Source organism: Siniperca chuatsi, linkage group LG3, assembly GCF_020085105.1.
Source record: "Siniperca chuatsi isolate FFG_IHB_CAS linkage group LG3, ASM2008510v1, whole genome shotgun sequence".
In the NCBI taxonomy this organism is placed as follows: Eukaryota; Metazoa; Chordata; class Actinopteri; order Centrarchiformes; family Sinipercidae; genus Siniperca; species Siniperca chuatsi.
This window is the reverse complement of record NC_058044.1, coordinates 16,983,580-17,009,769: the sequence shown is the minus strand read 5'-3', so window position 1 is coordinate 17,009,769 and position 26,190 is coordinate 16,983,580. Positions and strand designations below refer to the sequence as shown.

General features: G+C 40.8%; 1 protein-coding gene and 1 long non-coding RNA gene across 17 annotated transcripts in view; both read left to right on the top strand.

Moving 5' to 3' along the window:
- adgrl3.1 (adhesion G protein-coupled receptor L3.1) overlaps window positions 1-15,159 on the top strand; it is a 113,068-nt gene extending 97,909 nt beyond the window's left edge. For 6 of the 16 annotated variants that reach the window (XM_044189077.1, XM_044189073.1, XM_044189074.1 and 3 more), the window contains 9 exons: window positions 908-974; window positions 2,004-2,095; window positions 4,898-5,066; window positions 6,515-6,694; window positions 7,244-7,337; window positions 9,636-9,764; window positions 10,471-10,488; window positions 11,177-11,479; window positions 12,490-15,159. In XM_044189077.1, the coding sequence (XP_044045012.1) occupies window positions 908-974; window positions 2,004-2,095; window positions 4,898-5,066; window positions 6,515-6,694; window positions 7,244-7,337; window positions 9,636-9,764; window positions 10,471-10,488; window positions 11,177-11,479; window positions 12,490-13,133 (1,696 nt within the window). In that variant the 3' untranslated portion in view covers window positions 13,134-15,159. The remainder of the gene's footprint in view (window positions 1-907; window positions 975-2,003; window positions 2,096-4,897; window positions 5,067-6,514; window positions 6,695-7,243; window positions 7,338-9,635; window positions 9,765-10,470; window positions 10,489-11,176; window positions 11,480-12,489) is intronic. The other 10 variants (XM_044189080.1, XM_044189078.1, XM_044189086.1 and 7 more) reach the window with 8 other exon arrangements.
- A 5,127-nt stretch (window positions 15,160-20,286) lies between these two features.
- On the top strand, window positions 20,287-21,526 carry LOC122873690. The gene is made up of 3 exons (XR_006377496.1): window positions 20,287-20,427; window positions 21,201-21,273; window positions 21,393-21,526. It is a non-coding gene; the product is annotated as an uncharacterized LOC122873690 (long non-coding RNA).
- Window positions 21,527-26,190: the final 4,664 nt, after the last annotated feature.

Genomic DNA, 26,190 nt, shown 5'->3' with positions numbered 1-26,190 from the left:
GTTGGCCATTTTGCTCCAGCGTTTTTTCTCTGGCACCTTTTTCTGCAACCCGTTGGGTCTGACCTCAGTGGAGGTCACTCTGGGATTTTTTTTTTCAATTGATGAGTGAAGATGTTTGGGGTAACATTATTTAGCATACAGCAGTCTGTCTTTTACTACCAATGCTAACCTTGTGGTCAGAAATGAATGCATGCGTGTGTGTGGTTATGTGTGTTCATGCATGTCTTCTGTCTCTGAAGGTGTAGGTGAATGTTTGTGTGAATACATTATATGTGTGTGTGTTTCCCTCCTCTCTCCTTTAACCTCTCCACAGCCAGAATTCATAAATAGCCTGGTATGAGGGCTGCATCCATAACTCAGTATTCAAATGAACACAGTCATGTCATATTTTTGCGACCGCAGGATGTGGTCGTGTCATATATCTGTGCCCTAAGGGGGAAGTAAAGCTTTATTTATCACAGGGGCACATCTCTCGCTGTCTCCACCTCTGTGTGTGATGTATGTTTGAGGTGTGTGTATAGTCTATTTCCTTCATCCTGCAACACCTTTCTCACTGTTCTTCATCTCTTTCACTTTTTCATCCCCCCCAATTCCTTTCCTCCCTCTATCGGGATGCATTTGATATACTGTATGTCATGTAATGTACAGTGTTTTGTCCCATGCCTCCTTTGAGTGTGCGCGTGTGTGTGTGTGTGTGTGTGTGTATGTGTGTGTAACTATGATGCATGTCCTGTCCTCTGATGGTAAATCTTTGGTACCCTACATCCATCTGAGAATGGCGCATGTTTTTAATCCCTATGCGTCTTTCCTCTCCTGTTCTTCTTCCCTCTGTTTCTCATGCATGATGTCTCTCCCTCTCTGTCTCTCTCCCTCTTGCTCACTTCTTTCTCTCTCTCTGTCTCTCTAGGTGCTGGCTGCGATTGGATACATACTTTATTTGGAGCTTTATAGGCCCTGCTACACTCATCATTATGGTGAGATACACACACATGCATGCTCACACACACTTGACATAGCATCACATGTACAAAGTAGAATGGCTGCCACATGTTTGTGCTGGAACAACAGGTTACATTAAGGTTTGCCTGAGCTCCTAAGCAGTGTAAGTGAAAGCTAAAGGAACTTTATATGTCATTTTAATAATTCCCACTCATGGATTAACTCTCAAGTCGGCACATATTCCAACAAGCGAGAAATCTTTGGAAGGACATAGAGCAAAATCGCAGATTATGATAAGAATTAAAGTTATGTTACTCTTCGGCACTTATTTGATGATTTGATGGCACTGTACTTCGTCCTTGCCTTGCTACTTAATTACAATGTAGCCCAATTACACAGTAAAAAGAGGAACACAGAGGAGCAGGAACAGACATTATATCTTGAACAAGTGAACAGAGACAGAAATAGAGTTAGACGACAGAAAAAGCAAAAAATATATAAAAAACAGTGTTTGGGAAAGACAGAATGATGTTCCCAATTAGGTGAATGTCAGCATGTACACTCATGCTCTGTACTCATTTAAGAAATGTCAGGCAGGCTATCACTGATCTAACTGGCTGTAAGTGGGAGAGGTGCAGGTGGGACTGCACTGTTAAGACTCTATGTCCACTGGTAAGATATACAGAGACCCAGTACATCAGTCCTGACAGTCATTATTAAACCACCCTTTCTATGCATTAGCAGGCCAATAGAATAGAAAGCATCTGTGAGAATTGGATTTCTATTGTAACAATGATCCTCAATGGATGTAATGACTGCTGTATTTTCCCTGATGCTCAAGCTGCTGTATTTTGAGCACATAAAGAGCTGTTGATTGTGGGCTGATACTGTGTCCCCAAGCCAATTACTGCTGGAAGGGAAAATGAAATGATATGCACTGTGTGTGAGTGAATTGTTGTGGTGACATTGTGTCTTTAATTAGGCTTGTTGCTGCAGAATATCAACTTGTATGTGTGTGTGTGTGTGTGTGTGTGTGTGTGTGTGTGTGTGTGTGTGTGTTTCAGCTGAATGTAATCTTCCTCGGTATCGCTCTTTATAAGATGTTCCATCATACGGCCATTCTCAAACCAGACTCTGGATGTCTGGACAACATCAAGTAAGTACATGTGTGCACACAGTCCTGCCATCACACCAGTGCGTCTTGTTTTGAAAGCAGGCATGATTTGGCATGCTTTTGTGTGTGGATTAAGTTAAAGGAATAATCTTTTAGTCTTTTAGCTTAGCTTAGCTTAAAGACTGGAAACAAGGGGAAGCAGCTAGCCAGACTCAGTCTGACAGTAACAAAATTCTCCTCCCAGCACTTTTAAAGCTCACTAATTAACATGTTATATCTTGTTTGTTTTATCTGTACGAAAAACAAAGTGTAAAAACACAAGTTGTGGTTTTATGGATGGTTATGTGCCAGACTATTTCTTATCCAGGAGAGGAATAGACCTGCACACAACCTCGTGTAAAACGGCATATTATTGTTTTTACACTTAGTTTTTTGTATGGATCAAACAAACAAGATATAACATGTTAATAGTGAGCTTTTGATTTTTCTACCTTTAAACACAGCCCGGCTAGCTGTTTCCAGTCTTTAGGCTAAGCTAACGGGCTGCTGGCTTCACCTTACAGACGTGAGTGTGGCATACATCTTCTCATCAAACTCTAAGCAAGAAAGCCAATAAGTGTATTTCCCAAATGTCAAACTATGCCTTTAAATCTAATATCCTTTTTTTGTATGTTCATGTGTCACATGAAGCACATTTCACCTTTGACTTACATCATTTCAAGATGCTTGTCATTGAATTAATCATATTGTTATTCCCAGTCATGTCATTATTACTCATATCACCCTTAGAGAATGCCAGTGAAATATGACTTAATTTCCACTGAATGCTGAAACTCTGTCTACTAAGCTAACTAATCAGGATTGTGTTATTTGTCGTTCCAGTGCAGCTCAAGACAAAAGGCTCAGTCTAATTCAAACAATATGCCATGGCTCTCAGCTCAACGCCTTACTGAGGCACAGCTCAGAATTTATAATGTAAATCACAAAATGGCTTACTCATTTGATTTATCATTTAAATATTATTGCCAATGTATCTTTCATGACAGCAGTTTCAAGTAGGACTTCAAGTGAGAAGCGTTTCAGAAATAAAGATGAAACCAGCTGATCTTTGCTTCAGCACAGTTCAGGGGAATGTATTTAAAAAGCCTGATGAAAGATAAAAATCAAAGAATGATTTAGAATATGATGCTTTCTGATCTTTTTTCCTTTTTAATGACTTTCCTTCTTCTTTCTAAGCAAACTGAAGGCTGAATAGATTTTAATCACTTTCACTTCATTAGTCATGTCTTATTGTGGTTCATTTACTTGTTAATCATCATCATGCCCTTTTTGTCTTCTTATTTTTTTCTTCCTTTTGTTTTCTTTGTCTCTTTAACTCCAAGCTATCATAAGTTGTCTTTATTGTGGATTGGCTCTGGTAAGGCCACTCTCCAATCAGGATGCCTTTCGTCTTCCTAGAGACATTTTGATTGGTTTGCTTGTTGTCTTACTTGTGTGTAGAACCTTCTTAGAGTCTATATGCTTATCCTTAAATTAACCATTAACCTGCCTTGTAAAATGGATTATTTGATGTGTGATTTGTGAGTTCCTATGACCTATAGACTTAATGTGCTATTGAAATATTATAAAGGTGAGATGTGAATGAGGGGAAACAGAGCTGAGACAGAAACAATGACTCAAGGGAGCACTGGAGGAAGAGGTGGAATGAAGGGATGGAAAAGAGAGGGATGAGTGTACCCTTTATTGAAGAGGGTCGTCAGACGAGCTTTATTGGAGGTTCTGTCTCGCCTGAACGGTGCCACAGAGGGCAACATCGAATCAATCTCCTCAGTCTCACTTACTTACTCTCTTCCTCTTTCTTTCTTCCTTCTTCCTGACTCTCCTAACATCTCCCCCTCTGTGTTTCTCTCTCCCCATCCACCCTCTTTCTTTCCTTACCCCCCTTCTTTGTCTCCATCCCTCGCATGAGAGGTGATCACTGCCCAGTCAGCCAATCAAATTAACGGCCATCTTAGCGGCTGTGGCAGACCCGAAAACTGTGACCTTTAGTGAGAAATGTCATTTATAATGGCGGTAATGTCCCTCTACTTACTGCCCAGTGGAGTCACTCACATGGCCGCTCGCACAATCACACGCACACGCTCAGGGGAGGACTTACAATGCATACACATGCCACGAGACCAAATTCCTCTGACATTTGGCCTTTATGACTCACTTCTGCATAGGCTTTATTTGAAATGGAGGTTCACAGTCTTGAAAACTTTTATTACATTTTATTCAATTAAATTGTTATAGTCACAATTGCACTAACAGACTTCAGTGCCCACTTTTGCCTGTGAAAACGTCTTTTACCCTCTGCCAGGTACTCTGAGTGATAGAGTTTGGATGAAACTTGGAAAAAGTCTTGTATGCTTGACTTTCTCGATACTGATGGCTGACGTCAGCTGGTTTGTAACCTCTCCTCCGTCTCTTGAGATGCTATCTAAATGAGCAAATCCACTCTCTCACTCTCTACTCTCTCACCCTTTTCATAAGAGTATAATTCTTTTAGGCAAAACCTCCCACTGCTTCCTCCATCCCACTCCCACAGCGGTGGGACTCCGAATGAACCCTCTCTAACCCCTTTCTCCTGCCTCATGATCCCACATGCATCAAACTTGGCTGAATAGCTTTTCTGATCCAGGGAAAGAGACAAGCCTCTCATGTTACCCTACTTACAATGCAACCTTATATCCTTTACATATTATGTAGATATCTGTTGTCAAGAATGTAGGATATTGAATGGAATTTTAATCTTAAGTGACTGAGCATTTCTCCCTCTCAATTATTTCCCCTCTTGTGTAGGTCTTGGGTGATCGGGGCCATAGCCCTGCTGTGTCTGCTGGGCCTGACCTGGGCTTTCGGCCTGATGTACATCAACGAGAGCACCGTCATCATGGCCTACCTTTTCACCATCTTCAACTCCCTGCAGGGCATGTTCATCTTCATCTTTCACTGCATCCTGCAGAAGAAGGTGAGGGAGACAAACTGAGACAAAGCTGGACATAAATACACAGACAGTGTGACAGGCAGACAAATATATGCGCACACAGACACACACACACACACACACACACACACACACACACACATACTAGAAGTGATCAGCAGGGACACCAAAAGTATCTGCAGAGCTGTCACAGGTTTGATTGGCCATTCAGTAACCCTACTGGCTGCTCGCTTCTCTCACTTTTTCACTCTCACTACCTCTCTCTTTCTCTTTCACTTTCTGTCTTGACTTGTGGCAGCAGGTAACACACTGAGCTGCTAGTCTTACGGTGTTTCTGTCTTCCCCCAGACAGAAAAGAAAGTTTTTCATCATCAGACAGGGTCATCAAGCCTGAAATGGCTTTTTCAATAATAATATTAATTGTTTTAAATTTTGACACATGCAGAGGAAATCTATGTATGTTTTGATGGCTCAGTGGCAGTGGTTACAGATACACTCCTCTGATGATTTCTGTGTTTTAATACATTGCTCACACTGACACACAACCCCCAATTTCAAAGGATGACCTCCTTTATATGTGCTTTGGGTTTGGTTGGCCTAAAGGATTAGAAGCATGTATCACTTTTTATATTTGAATTATATGTGGCTTCCAGGAAGAGCCTACACATCCTGGGATATTTTTACAGAGTCTCCCACACACTGTCAGTGCCTGGGAGTGCAGAAAAGGAGTAGGATATGGAAAGAAAATTCATCAAATGCTTAATACTCTCGTCTGGCTGCAGTCCCACAGAGAGTTTTTAGTTTTAAGCGTGCAAGCAGTAAACAAGTGCAGTGTGTGTACATGTGTGCACGCACTGTACTTAGGTATGTGTTAGGCCGTGGGATCAGGTATCCTGAGAGATGTCCTCAGAACAGTGCTGATGTTTTCTTTGGCTGCGGTCCAACATGGTTTCTCCCAAGATGCATGGAGCAACTCACCACACAGCTGTTCAAACAGAGCATGTGGCAATACACGTCTGCCAGTCCAACAAGCTTGTTAAAAAGCAATTACAGTCCTATTTGTTCTAACTTGATTGGGATCTAAATGCAGATGTTCTGTGTGTACAACTGCATCAAATGTCTCCCGAAGGAATGTGTTCATTTCATATGGATATGAGACTTTAATAACATTTGGGGTGGATGTTCATGGGGGAAAGTTTATGAAGTTAATCCTTTAATATCAAAATTTTCATGGAGTTAGTGTTTGCACAAGGAGTTTGAGTAAAAGGAGAAGTCAACAGGGACACTATATCAAGTTAAGCCCTTCCAGTCTGTGTCTTTGTGGGTGTGTCATCTTAAAAATATGCTTCACTATCTACAAGTTAAAATTGGAGCATCAATCAATTCCTCCTCCCCCCTGTGCTTTTTGGTTTTATATATGTGCATAGTGTGTCTGTGTGTAACTCTCTCCACCTCACACCTCCTCTGCCCAGGTGCGTAAAGAATACGGCAAATGTCTGCGTACTCACTGCTGCAGCGGCAAGAGTGTGGAGACGTCTATCTCCTCCTCCAGTAAGACCACCACTTCACGGACCCCAGGCCGCTACTCCACAGGCTCACAGGTGAGCTTACCTGCCTGCACACCTGGACGCTACAGCACAGCAGACTCTCAGGTGAGACCGGAGCACGCCATGAGGGTTTTGGGTTATCGCTGTTCACTTTCAACTAGATTCAGCTCAGTTTCAATTTTTTTTCGATTTTAACAAAAAAAAGACTTCTAATGTGGAACTTGTGAAGTTAGAATGCTATATATGTTCAGACTTAAAATGTGGATTTTGTGTTGAAAGTGAGATAGCCCAAACCCTGACTTACAGCTTCACATATTGATGCTGACACACAGGTAGATGGAGTATAAATGGCATTGACGGGTGATTATTTTCCCCCACCTGTTTCTCTCTTGCTGGTTGTTGATTTGCTTTTTCCTTTATGGCCTCTCCTGCACTAATTTGCCCTTCTTTTGCACATACTCCCATATATTACGTTTCTTACCATATTTCTTTCCCTCTTTTTTTCGTCATGTCTTTCCTCCCTTGACTTGTTCCTGTACCTTCCTTTTATTCCTTCCTCTCCTCCATTATTGCTACTCCTCTGTGTCTTTGTCCCTACCTCCTCTACCTCTTTTTCCTTCTCTTTCTCTCTTGCTTCTTTTCTCCTGTGTATAGAGTCGTATCAGGCGGATGTGGAATGACACTGTGAGGAAACAGGAGTCTTCCTTCATCACTGGAGACATCAACAGCTCCGCCACGCTCAACAGAGGTAACCACAGGATACCTACCATTTGCATCCTCATCACTGTCATCATATCTATTTTATTAATAGCGGGAGGCTCAGACAGCAGTCATTTAGTAAAGAGGTAGGAGTCCAAACTTCCGATAATGGTACTGTGTTCTTTTAGAGAGGAGGATTAGCAGAATAGAGTGTAAATATAACTTACTACTTTTCTGCTGCTTCAAAGGATGACTTTACAGGCGGGAGAGTTAGGAGCAGACTCTTGTCACAACTGAAACATCAACCGGTCTGTGGTCCCATTATAAAGTGCAGAGTTGACAGAGGACTTCTTTTTCCAAGGATTTGTGGGTGATAAATATTTTAAACTAAAGTATGTGTGCAAGTCTTGAGCTGAACATCAGTGGTCCTTTTATTATTATACGTAATAAGTTATGCAGAGTTGCATTAGATTAATGCTTAATTATTAGCCGAATGTACAAGTGTGTCACTTCAGGTGAAGTTACTGCACCACAGCAATAGAAATGTACAGTAAAGTAGAGCAAAGTTTTGCAGTATTTTTCACCTGAGAATCTATATGTTCAGCCTAGCTTATCTCATCATATAGGCTACTGTAGTTACCAAGCTTTTAAATGAGTATTAGGCCTAGTTCACTGTATTTCCACTTTATTCTGAGCTTCTGTTGCTGTCCCTCCAGAGTAAGCCACTGTAAAAACAGATTCCATGACTATAGCTGTCTGAGGGCTAGGGTAATGAGGACATAGACACCCAAATGACTAGATATTTTGACACACACACACACACGCACACACGCACACACACACACACACACACACACACACACACACAGTGGAACGCACACACACATACACTGCCATTTGTTAGTCTCTAAGTCGAGGTGTGGCCCTCACTTCCTTTAGGCCACTAATAAGCTGTTAGCATGACAGATTGATGTTAAAGCAGACACGGTGTGTGTCAGCGCCTGAATTATCACACACTTAGTGAGGCAGGGTTTAAGACACCCCCACCTCCTCCTTCCCTCACACTTTAAAGTATGGTGCAGAGAGCTGCTTAGCCAGTAGATTTCAAATGACTACGTACTGTGGCTTAGTGAAACAGATGGGGTGGAATAAATTGGATATTCTGATAGGAGATAGACTTGTTGAAATTAGAAGAGAATAAAATGAACAAGGAATGTGTTCATTTTAACTTTGAAGTACATTTTAAGACATTATTATGTCTAATATATATTATTTCTTTTGTCTGTTTTAGTTGGGACTATGGGTGTGAATTAGCTGTTTGGTCACCCTCACATATTTACCCTGATGTCTTTATAGTGTCAGTATTTTTCCATTTTTCCATTCTTTCTTATTTATTCTACCTGGAGCTTTATTTTGTCGGCCAAGTTCAGGCTGATGGCCAACTTCTCATTTCTGAAAGGGAAATAGTAATGAAGTTTTACTAATATGAACTGAACTGAACTGTGGTGTCCTCAAACATTGGATTTAGGAGTTAGATAACTAAAATGTTTTTTGGTATTTTCTTTCAGCTAAACAGCTTAAGACACTGTGCCTCTTAGCATAAAAAAATAAATGTCACCACAGAGATGTTTTAGTGTCTCAGTTTTTTCCCTCTTACCTATGTTTTGAAGCTATATGACATACATACACACTTAGGAGTAGAGGTAGACGTAGTGTCTTTTTTGATACAGTAGGGAATACAACATGAGGATGAATGTATAAGAGATGTTGTGATCATTCGTGTTTGTTTTTCTGCAGTGTCTTTATGTGTACCTGATCTTTCTGCCACCTAGGGAAGAAAATGCACTGAGAACACTTTTTTGTGGCCCCTTTGTCCATTAACTATCTTGTAGTCATGCTACTCTGCTCAAGTGTATTGAACTGCAGCACAATCTTCTCCAAGCTATGCTACGCTCTCGCTCTCTCTCTCTCTCTCTCTCTCTCTCTCTCGCTCTCTCTCTCTCGTCCCCTCCCTCAGCCTGTACGCAGTGGCTGCAAGAATGACTTATCAAGCTTTTTCTTGGCTTTCACCTCAAACTATGTTTGCTTGTTTGATTTACTTGTCCTTTTCTCTCCCTCTTTCTTCCACACACTCACTTTCCATCTCACTCTCCCCTCTTCTTTTTCCTTCTTGCGTACTTCCACTCTGCAACGTCTACATGCTCTCTCCTTCAACCTCTTTCTCTGCCTTCCTTTCTCGAGCGCTTCTCTCTTTTTCTCTCTTGACTTGGCTGTTGCTTTTCCTCTCTCTTTCTCTCTCGACATGGCTGTTGCTCTTCCTCTCTCTTTCTCTATCTACCTGTACCAGGAGCCATGGCTAATCATCTTATAACTAATGCTCTCCTTCGTCCCCATGGTACTAACAATCCTTATAACACTCTCCTGGGGGACTCGGCAGTCTATAACAACCCAGCCGTGGGCATGTACAACACCCAAGGTGTGCCTGATGTTCCTATTATAAACATACAACATTTGGAAAGTTAGCTTTGAGTTGTTTTTTCACTACATTAAATTTATTTTGCATGATTATTTCATTTTAAAATGTTTGCTACTGTGATGCACTTTTGGCTGCATATCTGATCTAGCCTTATTGTGGCTCCCAAGTGAGGCGATCAATCACACTGCAATAATCTTTCACAAAGGACACCCGCTGGGCAGTTCTCACAGAGAGAAAATTCTGTTGATGATTTATCACAACAGTATAACAAGTTCACATGCTGATTTATTGTATGCTATAGATGCACAATATATGTTACTGGTTGCAGATTCACTATATCTTTTATAAGCTACTTGGGAGCCATGAAATATTTGTATGTTCTATTTTATGTGCTTCATTTTGTATGTTTCAATTGAGACTTGTGTATTGCTTGACTTCTACTGCATGTCTGTTGTATATACCATTTTAAATCATTTGTGAGGTGTTTTCTCTGTGTTAAATAAATAATAAACCTGATAGCAGCCAGTTAACAATAAGGCAAAAACAGACTTTGATTTTGAGAAAGGGTTTCTTTGTTAAACATTTTTCATCGTGCCTCCAATTACTGTGCAACTGTTGATTTAATAGCTGCTGAAAGTTTTCTTTCTCCCAATGTATGAACTCACATCTGTGTCTTTTCTCTCTTCTCCCTCATGCTGTCCATTAGCACCTTACCGAGATACAAGTATGGGCTAAATTAATACCCAACTACTTCAGTATCACAGACTTTCTTCTCTCTTTTCTTGCTTCCAAAGCACTCTGTCCAACATTTTCAGCCCAATCAACATCCAAACAGTAGTTTTGTTTGGCTGTCAGCCATGCTAAAGCTCTTATTTCCAAATCAGTAGTCAGTCCATGTAATACAGTTGTCTTATTTGGTTTGTCACATATTTGCAGATTCATTTTCTAGAAAATGCTATTTAAAAGTTCTTCTCTTGGGGGACAATACATCTATAATATAAAAAAACAAGTATTACCATTGAATCTCATTTAATTGAAATATTGTGGATCAAATGTACCAATTGGCATTTGAGTTATCATTGAGGTGCAATGGGTTTGCCCTTAACATTACTTGCAATGTAAGTGTCACTTCAAACTATTTATCTTATTTTGCACTGAAACTCTTCTTTTTGTATTGCTGTAGTGCTGGCAGTAATGGAGAAAAGAAAGTACTTCTGAGGTTTCTCGTAAATGAATTATGAACGCTTGAAGCATTTTTCTTCCAAGAAAATTATCATTGCTACTTTTTAATCCTCAATTCACAGCACACGCTATGATATCAAACAATAATTAAAATCTCTCTTCTGAGAAATCCACTTAGTTTATTTATGAATCCTAATAATTATTACTTTTTTAAATTATTTGTTCCTCAGAGGGCATCCTGAACAACGCAAGAGACTCCAGCGTTATGGATACACTCCCTCTTAATGGTAACCATGCCAACAACTACAGCATGGCCAGCAGTGAGTACCTGAGTGACTGCGTCCAGATTCTAGACCGTAGTGGCGGCTATGGCACCCACAGCAACCACAAGGAGACGACCCTGGAGAAGAAGATCCTCAAGGAGCTGACCTCCAATTACATCCCATCCTACCTCAACAACCATGAGAGAGCTAACACCGAGCGCAATCACAACCTGATGAACAAGCTGGTCAACAGCAGCATGGCCAATGGAGGTGACTGCTTTGATTGAAATCATTTCACTTTTAGACAGTCACATACTTCTGGTTTATCTAGACAGGGGAACTGCTTGTAAAGCGCATAACTAAGAATTCTTGGCCTCGGATTCTTTAAAAGAGTAATTAAACACTTCCCTCAGAGAGCTGAACCTCCCTTCTACAAGTTGGGTGCGTAAATACTTTTTTGCCTCAAAATGTTCCAAAACAGAAAGGGTGCCAAAAACAGCATTTAGAGTTTTGTACTATTGATAGATATATACATATGTTGTAAATTAACCTGCAATAACTTTTTTTGCCACTTGGGGGCAGCTGAAACAGCTTGTGAGCACAACACTGATATATCATCATCTTTGTGTCGATATAGCGTACAGTCACCTATTTACAATCCAGTAGATACTGAGAAACATTAGCATTCACTTGGAGTCGTATTTCTGGCCACCTGGCGAATGTCAGTCCAATACTCACTTTCCTTTTAGCTGTTTTTGGTCTCTACCAACTCCAAAAGGAAATATCTTGCTCTTACTCTTCAAAATGCTACACTATGTTCACCAGCTAGTTGTTAAATTTGCCTGTCTGCCGCTTGGGAAAGTAGCATACAGTGGTTTTATAAAGCTTTTTCGCTGAAAGCTGCCTGCTGTGACCGAAAATGAGAGCGGTGAGCTGAACCAAAACAGTAAAGTTGTGGGCTGGAAAGCCAAAACAATGAGATCAAAGACAATTAAACTCTGCGTAAAGCTGAAAGGAACTGCAGAGTCAGGTGATAATTCTCATCACTGGGTTCATCAGTATGACCAACCCCTTTTACATTACACATAGTAAATTTTATCCACTGTTAATATGGAAATATTCATTATAGCCACTAAAAAATAATTTTTTTGACTAGTTAACACTGAAATCTCCACTGTGCTAAAATCATCACCACATGTCACTATACTAGTAATAACACTGCTCCTCGTTAAAATGAGCAGAAATATGCTTTAACTATTATTCCTACCTGGGTCTTTCAGGGAGCATGGCAGGAGGCAGCAGCAGCAGCAGCAGCAGTGGAGTTGGTGGGTGTGTGGGCAGTGGTAAAGAGGACAATGGGCCCATGGTGCTAGACAACCCTGCAGCCTTCCCCCATGAGGAGAACCTGGGTTTGGAGATTATCAGAGAGGAATCCAACGCTCCGCTTCTGCCGCCACGGCCTCCTCCACCAGACAGCCACCCCCCACCTCCACCACCCCCCCACAGCTTCTCCCGGCCACGGCGCATTCCCCAGGAGACCAGTGAGAGCTTCTTCCCCCTGCTGACCAACGAGCACACTGACGAGCACACACATTCGCCCAACCACAGAGACTCACTGTACACCAGCATGCCAGTACTGACGGACCTTCAGGATGGGCAGATGAATGGCTTAACAGACGGAGAGGAAGACAGCTCTGGGGAGCTGCAGCCCTGTAAGAGTGCCACTGCTCCGGAGCTGGATGACGTCTATTATAAGAGCATGCCAAACTTGGGTTCCAGGAATCACCTCCACGAGCTACAGAGCTACTACCACATGGGCCGTGGTGGCAGTGATGGATACATGGTGTCCGGCAACAAGGAAGAGTCCGATTCGTCGCCTGAGGAGCCACCCATAGACCCTTCCCACCTGGTTACCAGTCTATAGAGCCAATCAAGAGACTTCTATCCCTCCCCAGCCCACTCTCACACTTCCAACTTTCCAATGAAAACATTCTGTGGTGTTGACTGACTGGATTGATGTACTGTGTGTGACATTAACTATGGTTCATGACAATATGGTTGAGATATCGCTGGTCAAACGAAAGCAGGGACTGAACGTATTGTCATAAATGGTGCAGGCTGAAAGGGCAGTTCTGAGAGACTTTTTGTGAACATCAAACAGGAATGAAACTTTTAACCTGGAAAAGAGAGGAAGGGGGAGGGATGCTGTAATTTTACCCTACCTGTTACTTTAATTTGGAATCTTGGATTGACCGAAGCCCTACAAGTTCCCCAATATGGACCTCTAGCAGATCATAGCATATAGTCTCCACTACCACCACTACAGGGGCGTGGCCCCCAGCCCTGGTTAAAGGAGCTGCCTGTCTGTTTGTCTGTATGTCTGTCTCTCTGTCTCACTCTTAAAGACACTGGGTTCTGGGATAATGTTTCCACCTCTCCAAAGGGTAAAGCAGGATATTAAACTCTGGTGTTCACAACATAAACTGGTCTTAAAGAGGCCCCGCCCCACTACCTGCCAATCAAGTGGAGGATGTATGATATATGCCCTCACTACTGATCATCCCAAAAACTATTTTATTGGGCAACCGAACTGTGACCATATCACGCTGATGTTCTGAATTCTCTTCCTGTTCGTATCTGCTAAACTGGAGTTGTGTCTGGGCTGGTGTAACATTCCTGCAAGTTGTAGTGACTGCGGCTACTGTGTATTTCACTGAAAACAAAGGAAGATCATATTACAACAGACTGAATTTAAAAATAGAATGGGTTCTGTTTCTTCTCCTTTCTTCTGTAAAAGTTTTCAGTTATCAAAGGATTATAAAGAAATCACAAACTGTTTCTATGTATTGTACAGAATACAGATACAAATACAAATGTTGCATATGACCAAGTCTGTTATTTTTAATTTTATGTTGCAAACCTTTTGTCTGTGGAACTGTTCTGAAATGTCAATGATATGTTCTGGTCACGTGTAGACTACAGAACGAGCAAGGAACAATCTTTCATGTCACTCTTTCGTAAATACAGAGACAGTTAAGCACTCCTTAATTAATACACATATACCCTACGCACACTTCATTCTGGTCCTTTTATAGCAACACCACTGTCACTTACATTTTGCAAATCAATTGTTACTATATACTTTACCACTGTGTAGATTTAAAACTAAAGAGAAAATGAAGTGGCACAATTATGAAAGAGACCGTTATTATGGAAATGCTACGTTTTAGTGTTTGCTGGAAGTGGGTCTCATCTCATTTGTTCTTGAATAAAGCATTCCTTCCTTTAGGCACAAAAAGGAGCCTGGGTGAAAAAAGCAAAGATACCAGATATTTGGAGTATCACAAGAATGATTTATGAAACATATCCTCTCTATTGCCAAATATTCTACCAATTGACATCACCTTGCTGTGCTGGTTGAGATCTTATTGTACAAAAAAAGTATGCTGAGAATAATAAATTCTCTAAACTAAAAAAAAGTGAAGAGAATTTCCACTATTTGAAAAAGGGTGGGTCTAACCTGTGAAATGCCAAGATTACATTACTGAAGATCTGAAAACTCTGCACACAGCAGCACTGTCCAATGTGGAAAGCCAATGTTTACTTATTTGGGAGGAAAATTTCACAAGTCTATGAAGTGTAGCTTGCACATGTGTCCCACAAGCCCCCTCCATGTCCCAGAGAAAGAAATTATTTATTTATCTGTTTATTGGTTTAAAGACAGCAAAACAAGCTTAGAGGAAAGAAAGCTGGCTTTAGGCAGGAATAAATAAAGTGGCACTGGGTTTGTTTTATGGTTCTTTTATTAAATTATTATGATCATGATTATTATTACAATATTATTGCTAATTATTTATTATTTTTGTATGGGTTCCAAGTTGAATGATCTCATAACTAATATTTGTTGTAACAGTGAAAGTTGTTTGCCAACAAATAAATTACTGACATAGCTTTGCGGTTTTCTGCCTCTTGAGTGTTATTACATTGAAATTAAATGCAAACACAGAGTTGAACGCAACAGTGTTTTCACTTCAAATATGCATTTCTAGCTATTAAGGGAGAATACATACTGCAGGTTTGCCAATATTTTGCCACATGCATTTCTGTTTCATTCTGGGATGAAATTCTACCTTTCTCTGAAAATCTGTAAAAACAACTGTCTGTAAAAGCTTTTCAGTATCCTGGCTGAATGAAGGCAAAAGTTTACAGAATAATACTAGGGGCTTTATTAAGAATATTAGAAGAATATTAAGAATTTTGACTGTCTGGCAAGTATATATGCATGCCACAGTTCTCCATCGTATTGAGACTAACTCTCCAACCATTTACATATTCCATATGAGATGAGAATAATTACTTTCAGACAAAGCACCTGTGCACCTAACCTTCAATGGTCACTTGAGGGTTGAGAGCAGGTTGGTGTATGCGTAATAGATGTATGTTTGTGTAAGAGGGCAGCCTTTACTGTTTAGGTCAAATATCTGCTGTAAGATCTTTCATCTGAAACAATGTCCATTGCCGAACGTTATTTACTTGATGCCACAACAGTAGGATACTAGAAAAGGAGACAGACAGGAGGTATCACAATACAAGATCCAGTTTGTTTGCCGGTTCATCATGGTTATCTAAAGATCATGTATGTTTTGGTATAGGTATGATCTCTATGTCTATTTTTCCAGTCACCTAAAGGTTACGAAAGTCAGTACAGGGATAGCATACTGGTTCGAGCACCTGGATAGTGCAGGGGGTAAAAGCACTAGACCACTACTGCAGAAACAAGAGTCAAATCCTTAGCACCTGTGCTCTTAGTTTGGCAAACATAATTGGCAGTGTTCATGGATGGGAAGCTGGTGAGCGATCATGTCCTTGCACTAGAACTAGTAAGTTAAGCTAGAATTACAAATGGTAGGGTATTAAAATTGGACTTATAAAAAGAGAGGCTACCATAATGTACTTGTGTGGTTTACTGCCCCAGGGACAAGATTGTATATTCTGCTTTACTTTTTTCTGTGACAGTATATCAACGAATTGGAGATGACGACAATACAACAAGCCCTCTGCCATTTCCTTCTGTGTCTGCAAGGCCAACTTAGTATGGTCAGGATGGACAGCATGATTGCAGCATCTTGCATCAACAGGCAGGGTAGTTTAGGTTCCCCCATGCTTCTGCAAAATGGCGTAAAGATTGGTTTGTATTGCTGAGGGCGGTCCATGTGCAGAGACAATCCAGATGTCCAAGGAAGGTCCCAGTCCAGGAGAGTGGAAGGACAGACTGCTGTCTGCTGTCTAGGGAACTACTCCTCTCACCTTGGGAAATAAGATATGGCCCATCAATGGCCTCAATGTCGGTTGTATGCCATTCCTTCCCTTCCTCACTCCATCCCTCCTACAAACAGTGTAGAGAAAGGAGGTGAGCTCTATATTGACCAAGCATGTCATGGTTCTCAAAAATCCTGCAGATATTAGATGAGACAACCTGGGACCTCCTAGGTTGGTAAAAACGTATTATTACAGACATGGAGCGAGTTGGAGTCGTATTTTGAGCCTGGACTTCAAGTGGACCTAGCTGCTAGCCAAGGTACTGACTAACATCTAAGACCTTGGGCACCTTCAGCGCGATTCATCTACATAAATAGGTGGAAGACATGTTGTAGTTCCCAGTAGGCACATCTTCCCACTGACTCAGCCCCTGTGATCCTGCATTTTTTTAAGGGTTCACAGACTCTGGGATATCCCATTCCACACTCAAGGAAATGCTGGCAATGATGGAAAATGTCAGTTATATAAGGTTGCTCTCCTGCTGTGGCTTCTTCTAAAAGTGAGGCAGCTGCCTCTCTGCCAAGACTGGCTCAGACTGCTGCCTAAAGTCAGTCCTGTCAGCGCTCTTAAAGTGTATGTCGTACATAAAAGACAGGCCCATCAGAAAACTGAAAAATAACATTTTTCAAACCAGGGCTCCTGGACCTATCACTGTCCAGTCCAGGCCTTCCCACCAGATTGTGGATGTTACACTACAGGTCTATGCCTCTGCCATCAGTTGTTAGGGCACAATCTATCCCTGGCATCATGGCATCATGGGCAATGTGGCGTAGGTCCCCTCTTGCTGAGATATGTGCCTCTTGGGCTTGGTCTGTCCATTTATACAGTACTACCTGCTTAATGTACTGTAGCGGTAGGCAACTCCTTTGTGGAGCAGGTGCTTAGCATTGCCCAGCAATAACCATTCTAAATGATTCCCTGGGTGGACTGTGGTGAATCCTAGATGAGGGATGACTAGTTACCTTTTCCAGTCATTTTTGCCTCTGGAGGGCAGGACTGAGCAGCCTCCTCCCATTTGGCCATAGTATCTTGCAAGACTAGCAAAACCTTGGTAGCATCTGACACATTGGCTTTAAGCAGCAGTACTTGTGTGTGGTAGCATTTGTGGGTTTAAGAGTGTGTATGTAGATTTGTAAATAACTTGTTTGGAATGGGCTGCAGTCCTGCATGCATATTTGCACATTGGTCTTTTCTTAGAAGTACATGCAGATTTAACTTTTTTTGGTACACCATCTCATTCTGAAGCTGGGTTGTGTAACTGGGTTGACAGATACATTACTATAACACACATTGGCTGTCTCACGCAGTGTCGCGTTTTTGACACACTTCAATTTACACCCGTAGTCAAGGTAAGGGTGATATAACTGCTGCTTTTCTGGAGAGATGGCACGCGTCTACACTGGAAAATAGCACAGTTGCATATCCTGGCACGTTGACAAGAACCTGCAGGTGTGTGTTGGTCTTTAAAAAACTTTGGGTTACACATATAACCATGGTTCTCCAAGTGAAGAGACAATTCTTCTGGTGCTAAAGGAGCCAACTTACATGTGGTTTGTCTTAAAGTAGTTATCTATGTCTGTAGTTCAGTCACTCATACATATAACTACATAGAAAGAACCGTCCATTAAGCAGGGCACTACTGATGTTCAAACTTCTTTCCATTCACTGGTATCCTAGCTAGGTATTCAGAGCTCAGTATTTCTGAATACTTTCGGTGAGACTGTGACAATGCTAACACATGACAGGGTTATCTGCTAATGGTACAAGAACAACTAACACTGTAATAACGTTGCAACCTACACCCATCTATATGTAATTTCTCTCACACTGATGTCCGTTGGGTTTGTATTTGTTGTAGCTGTAGATTTCGAGACTTGATGTACAACTGAAAAATGATATGAAAAGAGACAATTTATGGTCATAACACATCCCAGACAGTTAATATCAATGGTTGACCTACAATAAATTTCCATTATACGTGTGAAAAGAGAAATGAAATGTTTTTTTTATCTGGCTTAGGATAGATATCAAAAGCTTCATGAAATTGCCATACACCCTTTTATTTCTAGTAGTGCCACCACAAATGTTTCACTAGACTCAGTTGGTTGTAATATCTGCACAGTATCTGTGTTTTATTGAGGACTTTCACCATTTCTTATCTGCTTTGATCATATATTCAGTTTATGGAAAGGAAAGAAAAGAAAATAATAGAGTAAGGGGAGTTGGAAAATAATGAGAAAAAACAAGGAGACCAGTAGAAACAAGGGAGAAAATCAGAATCAGAATCAGAATCAGAAATACTTTATTGATCCCCGAGGGGAAACTCTTTTGCTACAGCAGCTCACTATCACGTCAGTGCACACAGGAATAGAAGTACTAAGCAAAAAAGGAATGATAGTGTGAGAAAATGAGAAAGAAAAAATGTGGAAAGTAATTGCATTTTTTTATAAATGTATTTTAGCTTTCTTTAAAACTAACTGGAGCCACCTAACACTCACACTCGCCCTGTCACTCCTTCCCTCCCTCTCCCACTTTCCCCGCCATGCTGCTGGTAGCAGGCTGATTAAACGAGCATTGGTCTATGTGGGTCATATCTCTGCTGGAGAGCTCTGATCGGTTAGTGCTGCCTGGCTGTGTTATCTTCCCGCTCTCTCTGTTTCCCTCCTTCAAGGGAAGGCATTCAGTATGTCTTACAAGGTGACATGTCTCTCAGACTCAGCTCACGAACCAAAGGCAGAAGACTGCAAGGATGAGCAGGAGTATAAATTAAAGGGAATCAATCTGTTCATTGTATATGATTAATTAATGACTATGGCAAGCTGAGGGAATCTAAATGTGGCAACTGTAATGCAGGGACTACAAAAAGCTAAACAGAGCAAGGCATGCACAATAGCTTCCTGGAAAGTCACTCATAGCTTAAAATAGTTGCGAGTTGTTGAAAAAGTACATGTTCAGAAATGTTCGGGCAATTCTTCAGACTATGCTGAGAAATAGCAATATGAAAGTTCAAGTCAAGCAAACCGGGATGTCATAGAACGCAGCATTAGATGACATACTCATAGACTGTTTAAAATATTAAATCAGTAATTAACTGATGATAGTTTGGATACAGTATATACAATACAGATTTTGACAAATAACTCAAGGTCCACTTACTGGCTTTTTTCCTGAGCTTTTAACCACATCTTGAAGTCTTCATCAGTGGATGGAGCTTGCTCATATATATACAGATGTTTTAATGTTGTTTATCTAGAAACAAAGGTTAATTGATTGACTTAGATTTAAAGCTGATCAGTGTGCTCTTTTCTCCCAGCGAGTCAGTCCCTGAATACTTTGTGATGGATGCAACCTAGTATGCAATTGGAATCCAGTGTTAGTGATGGATGTGAATGAATGGCTTGGTAACAAGCAGCCCCCATTGTGAAACTGATATTACATTGTGGTCTCTGTTAATTAAGGCAACTATGACATTTAAAGCTGAGTTTGAATTTGATTAAATGCAGAAAATCAGCCCATCCATATATAGTATGACATTTCAAGATTTCCATCCCATTTCCTTCTTCTGCACTGTTAGGCATTACAAAGCACAGGAGGCATATTTCCCAGCCATTCTGGCATCTAGTTTAGGTTCTGATGGAATAGAATGGAATGGAACACATGACCTCACATTCTAGAATTCCGGGGCTGTCCTTGGAATTAAATTACACAATTTTAATTGTGTTGTCCGGGAATTCCATCTAGCATTATGTGGCCATTCCTGAGTTGATTAGAAGCTCGCTGTGAGATAAAGCTAATTAGTCTTTCTCTAAGCCACATCATAATAGCTTTTGAATGGCTAGCCTTGCCCTGACCTCTGGAAACACATCAAAATGCACAGGGATCCCTCCACTGACCTATAGGTGTGTGTGCATGCTAGTGTGTGAATGCATAGCCATGTCTATGCTAGCTCATCTGCTTGTACTGCCCAGCCTGTGTGCTGTAGCATATGCGCTCTTGCTCATCGTCTCCTCACCTCAATTTTCCGTGAGAGTGCTCATTGGAAGAAAAACACTTAACAGATACATACAGGCCACCCTGAATAATTCACTCTAATTGGCAAAAAGGGGAAAAGAAAAGCCTTTGCAAAAGAGTGACAGAAGGTGAGCTACAGAGTGGGAGAGATGGGGGAGAGAGTGGCCATCCATCCACTGGCTTTTTTGAGGTCACATACACCCCCATGCATGTTTAATTGGCTTTGGGATGGCATGGTGTTTCTGCTGCCTCTGCTGTGAGTCAGACCCAATATGCCTTTTCTGGAGCGTGCCTTTTCACAGAGGCTCAGCAATGGAGATACTATTTTAGGAACACATTAGGAGCCCAGAAAACACTGACATTTAGACTATAGCCGGGATGGCTGGGAGAGGGAGAGGGCTAGTCACTAGTGTATATGAAAGATAGACAGTGGGTTACTGCCAGTGTGCTTTTGTGGAGAGCTAGTACAGTAGGCCAGACCCATGTCATATTAATTTCTGAAATGGATTCATTTACTTTTTTTAAATTGATCAAGTTTCACTAGCAAAAGAACTTTTAGATTGTCCCAAATGTGCAATCACACATAATCCTAACTGCATAATAGAGCAAAGGTTGAAAAAAAGGAAACACTTGCAATTAATAATTGACCGTGATCACACAGGAGGAAAGCCAGTGCAAATGAAGAGATGTACTGTCAGCCCTCATGACACTTGTGAACATTTTCCTGTAGCAAGGTATTGGAGTGCATTTTAAATCTAGACTGTGCCGTTTCTGTTTTTGTTATGACACACTACCATACCAAAGTAGGAACTCGTTTACAAACTATATCTGACCTCTGTTAATTTGTGCACAGGTGGAACCACAGGGCCCAAAATGGTGGCTTGCAGGTTTCCCTTGCTCGACTCTACCTGTTGTTCTCGGTGAAGAGTTGAATGAAAGGTGCAACGGTACTGTGTATTTCTAAGAACATTTTGTTTAACATTTGAGCCCTTTATAAGCATAAAGTTGTCTTTACAATGGAGGCATATTATGACTTTGTGACCATGGTGTATCTATCTAATATATACAATGCACTGAGTAGTTGTTGGCCAGTTGCAAACGTGTTTTAGGCACAAACTAGAGACCAAAGTCTACCCTGCCTCTTTTTGATACAGAGAAAAGAGAAGCGTAAGCAGTGTTTCCTTTCACAGTTTCATAATTTCTACTGGATGCTAAATGGAACCAGTGTATCTGGCTATACTGTGGCTTTTCCACCTTGCTCTTAATCTCTAACACCAGTCTTATAATGAAATTAAATTACACATAATATGTATGATTTAAACACCAATGCTAAGTAATTGCATGCGTTGTTAAGTTTTAAGAAGGATTGTAGCTGTTGACACAAGTGTTAGGTCTGGTCTAAAGTGAATTCATTATAACTGTAGTGAAACTGTCCAGTGGACAGAAAAGTAGCTCTGGTTTTACCGTGAAAGTGTAATGGGGAAAGCTGTGCTCAAACGACTAATTATGAAAGGCTATTTGTCTTGAAAAGAAAAGGAAATATGTTTCTGTCCACCTATTTTCTATTGTAGTGCAGAGAAACAGCATGCACAAGCACCTCACGTTGTCACCAAGATAACCTCCACCATTATTTTCTAACATCACTTTTCTTTATCTTTCACTGTCTTAAATTGGAAATCTTTGAAACTTAACTCGCTCTGCCTTCAGTGTTTGATAGTTGGAGTACTTCTGTGTGGAACGCCACCTTTAACTTTCCTTTAACTTATATTTGGTTTGCTTGTTGCTATTGTTGTTATTTATGCAGCTCATGTGCACTAATTTCTGACCCCAATCATCAGTAAAACACACACACAAAAACCATTTGACAAATATGCTCTCAGTTTGTTGGGTTCATTGCAACAGACTAAAAGTGGACGTACCAAATAAACATCCAAGACACGTAAGCTGCTCTGTCTATCTGAAATAGCTCTTTTCAAAGCAATGTTGCAAAGCTCAGTAATACATAAGCAATGAAAGAAATAAAGATAAACTATAAAAAGGATGTCAGTAGGATTTGACAAAAGGTAATTAAATATTCATAATAATTACTTTTAGGAAGTGATTTATAATGTGATGGAGAATTAGCCCGCCTATGATTTTTAATTTAGTAGGTTGTGAAATAACCAATAGAAACCTGCATGTGTACCCCTAGCTCTATTCCCATCAAGTTCACCATGATGTATTAGATAGGTAAAGCAGCAACATGACTCTGAAACTTGTTTTTTATTTTTCTTTATCTCCAAATAGCACCACAGTCCAAACTGGTGTCTCCCAGGGGCCATGTCTCCCTTTTTCTTCTGATTGGTAATGAGGCACAGCTGCCTTATAGTGGGCCCAGCAGGCAGGGACTTGATTGCTGCCACTTACTTGAGCAGGCAAAATGTGGCAAAGCTGACTGGATTGCAATGTGAGTGAGAGAACGGGGGGACTTTTGGTAATGAAGAGATCCCAATCTTGGTTATTATGATTCCGAACGGTATTCTCAGCTCTACTAAATACGGTTCACAAGTAGTTCTGGCTTGCTTAGTATGTTTTCATTGGCAGTGAATGTGGTGTTTTTTCTGAAGGCTATAAACGTGGCTGTTCTTTCTGGATAATGGCTTTGGAGCAAATATAGAAATTTGCACTGATGCAAGCCTAAAAGTGGAGTGAAACAGTTGTATTTGTATGTTGCATTTGCATGTTTTTTGTTCAAAAACATGAAACTATGCATCAGAATTTTGCTGACAGTTATTTTTTTGGATGGTATACATACCATTATCTCTGATTGATATAAAACTCCCCATCATATCAGACTTAATTTATCCATTTCCTCAACTGGTGAATTTGAAAACCAACTCAGTCGTAGTGTGTATCCACAGGAGCTGACTCAGTAGCAAAGCTGCCAGTCTTACTTTATTCTGTCCTGCTGGCATGACAAAGTTATTACTTCTTACCATCATGCAGTTTGTCAGTACGAGTCAACAGGGATGAGCTCACAAGAGGCAAACACAAAACAATGACCACAAGTGATGCGCTTAGGATGAAGTGAACGGAGGATCAGTGTGATTGTTTTTGTTTATTTGTTTTCTGCTTGGCCCCTCCTCCTCACAGCTGTCAGCTTGACTGTCTGGGGGTGGCGGTTTACCTCAATATATTTGGATTCTCAGGCTGTTGTTTGGATATGAATCATGAATCCTTTTCACATTCCCTTCAGGAGATGCTGGGTGCCAGTTGCTATGGCTACAGTACATTGTGGCTCACAGAGACACCTTGTGAGATAAATTTGACCAGTGAGACTTATTTCTTTTGTCTGTCGTTCTCTTTTTCACTGTTGCTGTTCTAGTTGGCCCATAGCCTCACTCTTCGGCACATCATGAATAAACCTCATGTTAAGCTGAGAATGTGTTGTAAGGTTCAAGTGCAAGGTTGAGTAGCTCACATTTTCAAGATTGTCTTTTTTCTTTTTTTTCTTTTACTGCTGTAGGTCGTAAGAGAACTTACACTTTAAGTTAGATTAAACACATCTCAGGAAAGATTGCAGAGCATGTTAGTATGTATTTTTATATGGAATGTGAGGAGAGCTCTTTGTTTATATATGCAGCACTGTGGCTCTGAATCTCAAACTACAGTCAGGTTTCAGGAGATTTATGTGAGCTATAGTTAGCTCACATAAATCAGTGAATGCAGGAATACTGAGCACCTACACAAAACTCCTGAAAACAAAGTGTTTGATTTTGGGCGCACTGCTGGTGAAGTATGTGGGTTGAATATTGGGTGCAAACATTTACAGGCTCATATCTCCATCGTGCATGTACCTGCATTATTTGCATAGATCATAGATATTTGCATAGAGTCAGTGGGTAAGCTGAGTTGGTACCATAGACTGTACAGTAGACTATTGACAATAGCCAATAGGTATTTTGTGTGAGAAGGGGCTGTGTAAATGTTGGAGTTTACAGAAGAAATTGCAGAAGCATCATCAAACATTCAATTTGATTAAATTTCTGCTAGCATGATTGCCTGCTGTAATGGATGTGCCTCATTGGAAAACTGTTAGATAATATCCATAGCCCAAAAACTTAACATAATACAGGCACATGAGCACACACACACACACACACACACACACACACACACACTGTACATCTCGCACTGCTCAAAAAGGGTGCCTGATTGTCAAACTCTAGCATGGGTGTGATGTGCAAAAATTACGTTTTGTGCATTTTGATTGGCTGCTTGGTCCTTCCTGAACTGACTCTGTAGGAACTAGATGCCCTGAGCCCTCCCTCAGTGAACAGGACAACACATTTGTCAGCTAACTGAAACAGCTCATCTAAATTTAAAATGTAATTTAAGAACCATTCAAATGTATAAGCCACAATGCACCTCACAATATTAACAATTTACCAACACACTCTCAGCATGAATGCTGGTTACCTGGGAAGGTGAGTGTGTGTAGGTGGGTTATGTTGTGTATGTATCCCTGCATCCATATTTGTGTGTGTTTTGATGAACTGCAGCCTCTTTTGCACTTGTTCAACATCCTCCTGATATCTGGCCAAACTCAAACCCTGACTACAATTTGTTGGTAGATATTCAACCCTCATAGGCAGGGAAGGGATTAAAAAGCTGTTTGCTGAGCATCCAAGGACTCTTCATTATGTATCTGCTGCCTCTTTTCAAATTACTGATGCAAGAAGTACGCTCTCATATGACAGAGAAAGAGAGAGAGAGGGGCATATATGTGTGTTGTGTGGAGGAATGAAGATTTTTGTACTGTTATGTTCAAACAAAGGTTTCCACGGCAACCACATGCACCATTAGTCCCCTTATCAAAACTCAGGGATGAAGCGCCTCAATTACCCCTCACTCTCATGCACGCACGCACATCATGCGCACACACGCACTCTTAACCCTCAGATCTGCAAGGATATCTCAACCTTTGATTGAGGATCGCTTTGCACAAATGGTACCTCTGTATGTCGAGGGACGATACAAGGGGTTTTTATCTCTTGGCTGTTTGACTGAGAAGAGACTCTCAAGGACGGGCAACAATGGCTGATTTATTGGAAAACAATGTTGCAAGAAGAAAAAAAGAGACTCTCTCTAGAAAGGACAAGTGTTCTGCTTTTCAAAACAAGCATCAACCTTATTGCATTGATGAGATTTGATTCTTATTGGGACTTCAGCTTCTCTTAAGCTCCAAATGGTCTCGACAAACTAACAATGGTTTGCTTGAAGTTTCATTTGAAATTGTTCAGTACTCCAGCTCCAAATGTCTTGTTGGTGGCAAGTAGATTAAATAAAGCTGTATGGGTGGATGAATGGGCAGAGAAAGAGAAAGGAATTAAATTTAGGAAGACAATATTTTTCGTGGCTTTTTAAATTAAAAGCAAAAATACATTGCTTCAAGCAACAGGCCTTAAGGTATGCAAATTGGTTTGTTGCCTCACTGCTGTGCCTACGCCAGTTCCCAACATCCTAGATTTTATCTTTATTATTTAAGGCTTACAGAAGCTTACAATCAGGAAGTACAAAAAATTTGATATGCACTACATTAACTGGATTTCAATTTGTATATTGTTAAAATGAAAACACCTAGTAATGTATCTAGCATGAGCTAAGCCACA